This window comes from Echinops telfairi, unplaced genomic scaffold (genome assembly GCF_000313985.2).
Source record: "Echinops telfairi isolate 266 unplaced genomic scaffold, ASM31398v2 ScPeMD7_7468;HRSCAF=8506_0, whole genome shotgun sequence".
Classification (NCBI taxonomy): domain Eukaryota; kingdom Metazoa; phylum Chordata; class Mammalia; order Afrosoricida; family Tenrecidae; genus Echinops; species Echinops telfairi.
Window position 1 is genome coordinate 95,310,876 of NW_022111369.1, and position 3,934 is coordinate 95,314,809.

The 3,934-nt window shown below is 51.7% G+C and overlaps 1 protein-coding gene across 1 annotated transcript in view; it reads left to right on the top strand.

Moving 5' to 3' along the window:
- Positions 1-3,934, top strand: part of SEL1L3 (SEL1L family member 3) — a 160,509-nt gene that overhangs the window by 123,763 nt on the left and 32,812 nt on the right. Inside the window, exons 18-19 of the mRNA XM_045284078.1 lie at positions 2,791-2,881; positions 3,021-3,176. Coding sequence (XP_045140013.1) covers positions 2,791-2,881; positions 3,021-3,176 — 247 coding nt within the window. The remainder of the gene's footprint in view (positions 1-2,790; positions 2,882-3,020; positions 3,177-3,934) is intronic.

The following is a 3,934-nucleotide window of genomic DNA, read 5'->3' on the forward strand; positions in this document are numbered from 1 at the left end:
GCATGTGGAAGAATGTCTGATGTGTACGGAAGGTCTAATGATTAACAGCCAAATGAGCACCTGTCAACCCTCTGCCCAACTGAAGGACGGTGTCAGGGCTGTTGCAACCCCTCAAATGCCCTTCCCAGATTACAGCCCAGCCTCATCCCCAGGAGCCAGAAGGAATGGCTATTTGAATCAACCCACCAGCCCCTCTGAGGGAGAAGGAGGAGACTTTCTACTCCCATAAAGAGTTACAGTCTCAGAAACCCAAAGGGGCGGTTCTACCCTGTCCCATGGGACCGCTCTGAGTCAGAATGGACCCAGTGACAGTGAAAGAGAGAGGGTGTGAACAGAAGGTGCCCTGGTGGCAGGGAAGGCAAAATCGGTCAGCGTTAGGCCTGCTGATGGTTAAGGTTGGCAGTTCAAAGCCACCAGCCATTCACAGGGAGAAAAAGTTAAGTGGTTGGGCTGTCTGCTCCTGTGAGATGTGCAGCCTCGGAAGCCCTCTCTAGGGTGCCTGTGTGTTGGGATCCACTCCACAGCAGTGGGCTCTTAGATAGTGTCCCCAGGAAGAACCACCACAATGAGACTGTCTTTGTCAAAGCCCGCTGGAACAAAGCCAAGCCTCTAGCCCCTCCCCAGAAGTTAGAGTGGAAATGCGAGGGGCCTTAAGCAATGAGATTTCCCCACTATCTCCTCTGAGCCCCCAGGGTGTGCCTGCTGTAGTCCCCACCACCCAGTGTGACTTTTCTTGGTAGGGCTCAATGCGATGGGCGGGTTATGCATGACGCGCTGGGCGGAGCTTCCTTGCCTCCATTATCCTCAAATCTGTTTCCCTTCCCTCCACCTTCTGCCTGCAAAGGAGGCTGGCTGTGTGCTCAGGACCCTGAAAAAGGCCTCCTAGGAGGTCAGCCAGAGTCACTGTAGGGTGGAGGCAAGAAGAGCAGACAGATGAGGCTCCAACTGAAAGAGACTCACCTTCCCTGAGTGCCCCCGAGACCCCAGGCTTTTCTTCTTTTTGTTACATCCAATCTGAGTTGTGTCAGGCACTGGCAGAAACAAACACGGGGTGGAAAAAGGAATAGGCAGTTAGATACATGCACATTCATTTGTGTGTGTGTGTGTGTGTGTGTGTGGGTGTGTGTGTGTGTGTGTACACACATACATGTAATTGCTTGGGTACATGGTGCGATGCACTCCATATTACAAAGCAAAGGATGATTCTAGAGCTATCATTACTAAAGTCTGAATGTATGACCCACGTTTAAACCGTGCCCCTGACATGACTTCTTTTTGCTAAGCCCCCTCCTCTTTAACAACCTCCACCCCATTCAAGTCAGAAGGGCTGTCTCAGAACAGTTTGGAGGTACTATCCCTGACCTGGGCTGCTAACCGTGAGGTCGGCAGTTCAAACCCACCAGCTGTTCCTTGTGAGAAAGATGAAGCCTTCTATTCTCATGAAGACTTACAGTCTCAGGAACTCACAGGAGCAGTTCTGCCCTGTCCTGTAGGGTCACTCTGAATCAGAATCGACTCGATGGCAGTGAGTGGGTGTGCGGTCCCATGAGCAAGAGCCCCGATGACATAATGGTTACGGTCACTCCAGGTCAGCTGGCTGCCCTTGCACGGCTTGGGCCAGAGCTCTCAGGCCTGCGACGCAGGTTCTCACAAGGGTAGGAAACTCGGAGGCATCTGCGTGGTTGCAGCCGATACTGTGATCCTGTTGTCTGGCTTGCTGATTCGGGGAAAACTGCTTAGCTGGCCTTGCCTCTCCCCCTGAGTCATGGCTAAGTGGTCAGCTGCCTCTAGTGTCTGGGAGGCCAAGAGTGGACTCACTCACAGCCGAGTCTGATGGAAGGTCCGGGGGTCCCAATCTGTCCCCCCATTCCCCGCCCCCCCATCTCCGGAACAAGCTCTAGTGCCGCTGCAAGCTGAGAAGAGGTGGCGCCAGCAGCTCACCCAATTTCCCTGCCCTGCCCTTGGACCAGGCTCCCGATGGGACTCAAAGGGAACATAGGCTTTTGAAACACCTACTGATAGTTACAGCCAAATTGGGCAGCACCTTGATCATTTAAGACACCAGAAGAAGTACAACCACTTCTCTCTCTGTCTCCCCCCCCTCCCCCCGTTGGTAGCTTTGAACTGCCAACCATGTGGATCACAAGCCCAAGGCATAACCACTACGCCCACCAGGGCTCCTTGGCATGTACCAAGCCTCTTGTAACCACCTGTCAGACATCTAATCCTCTCCATAAGTTCTGCCTTAATTACTGTGAGCTGGTTGCAAACCCTAAACTCCCAAGAGCCCTTCCCCAGAGGACCCTATAGCATGAGTCTCTTTCTCAATGCCATTTGTCTCCTTCTGGTGGCTGCGCACTGGACTTGGATCCCTAAGGTCAGCAGTTCAAAACCACCAGCCGCTCAGAGGGAGAGAAAGATGGGGCCTTCGATTCCCGTGAGCAGTTACACAAGGGCAGTTCTACCTTGTCCTTGATGGCTGTGGGTCCCCAGGGATGAAAGGAGTCAAGCTGTGACAGAGCACCGTGCCCGATTCTAGCCAGTAGAGGGAGCTGTTGCATCAACTAGCTCGGTAGCCTTATCTGTGTGCTCAGCCTTTAAAATAGCAAAGACATCCGTGCCTGCAGTATTTTTACAACAGTATTTTTTTTTAAGAAAGAAAGAAACTCATGATTTTGTGGTTTTAGAAAAAATGCTTATTCCGTGCCCTCTTGTGTGTGAATACAAAGCTCTCTGCGAATATTAGTAGGAGCCACTCTATGGAATTTATTATTAATCCTCTATTTTTAGGCATGAAGCTTTGATGTATTACGTTTTAGCAGCAGAAACTGGAATTGAAGTGTCACAGACAAATTTAGCCCACATCTGCGAAGAGAGGCCAGTAAGTACATGTGTAATTTCTGAGTACAAGCTCCGAGGTAGAGGGGAATGAGCTGGGGTTTTGGGGGGGGAGGCAAAATCCATCCCTTGGCTGAAATATCAACGAGTGAACTTCCCTTCTCTCCTTCCTGCCCCCGCAGGACCTGGCCAGGACGTACTTGGGTGTTAACTGCATTTGGCGATACTATAATTTTTCTGTTTTTCAAATCGATGCACCTTCATTTGGTATGTATAGAAAAACGGGTGCTAATCAGAGGCTTTTAATCTTGGGTAGCGGGGGAGCATCTAATGACTGTGTGAAGTGTGATATTTGTCAGCAATTAGGAAAGAGAGTGAAAAACCTGGGCTATTAAGCTGGGGGGTTAAAACTCTGCTCTCAAGCCCCACGCCAGGAACCTCTTGCCATGTGTCCTGTGGGCAGACTCAGCATTTCCACAGCATCCATGAAAATTCAAAGGAGAGCTCTGTCGGCATTCAGGGTTGGGCTGCTAACCACAAGGTTGGCGGTTCAAACCCACCAGCAACTCCATAGGAAGCAACGTCTCCCTTTTGCTCTCAGACAAACCCTCTGCCGTCCTCTGCTCTGCTTTGTAGGGGAGGGTGCTCACCCCTCTGGAATGACAGTTCCCAGACTTCCTGTCTGTGGCCTTGGCCAGGGCAGAAGATGGAAGGGGGCGATGGGCCTGGTTCTAGCCCTGCCTGGCAGCCCCTCCCTCGGTGGTCCCAGAGCCCGTGGGCTCCTCGCCACAGCTCTAGAGCCAGTGTTTGCTCTTTTCAGTTCGTCCATCAGCCTGGTACCTCATTCCTATATTAACCTCCCTGACAGGGATTCTCTTTGCCTGGTAGGACATGGACTGACCCCAGTAAACTGGTTGCCACTGGGTCACTTCTGACTCATGGCGCCCCATGTGGAGACAGGAAGACTGTACTCCCTCAGGTCTTCAATGGCCACGTGCTTGTTCTTTGTTTTTGGCAAGACATCACGCTTGTCTTCTGAGGAGCCTCTTAGTGGACTCGAACCACCAACCTTTCACTTATCAACTGAGCACGTCAA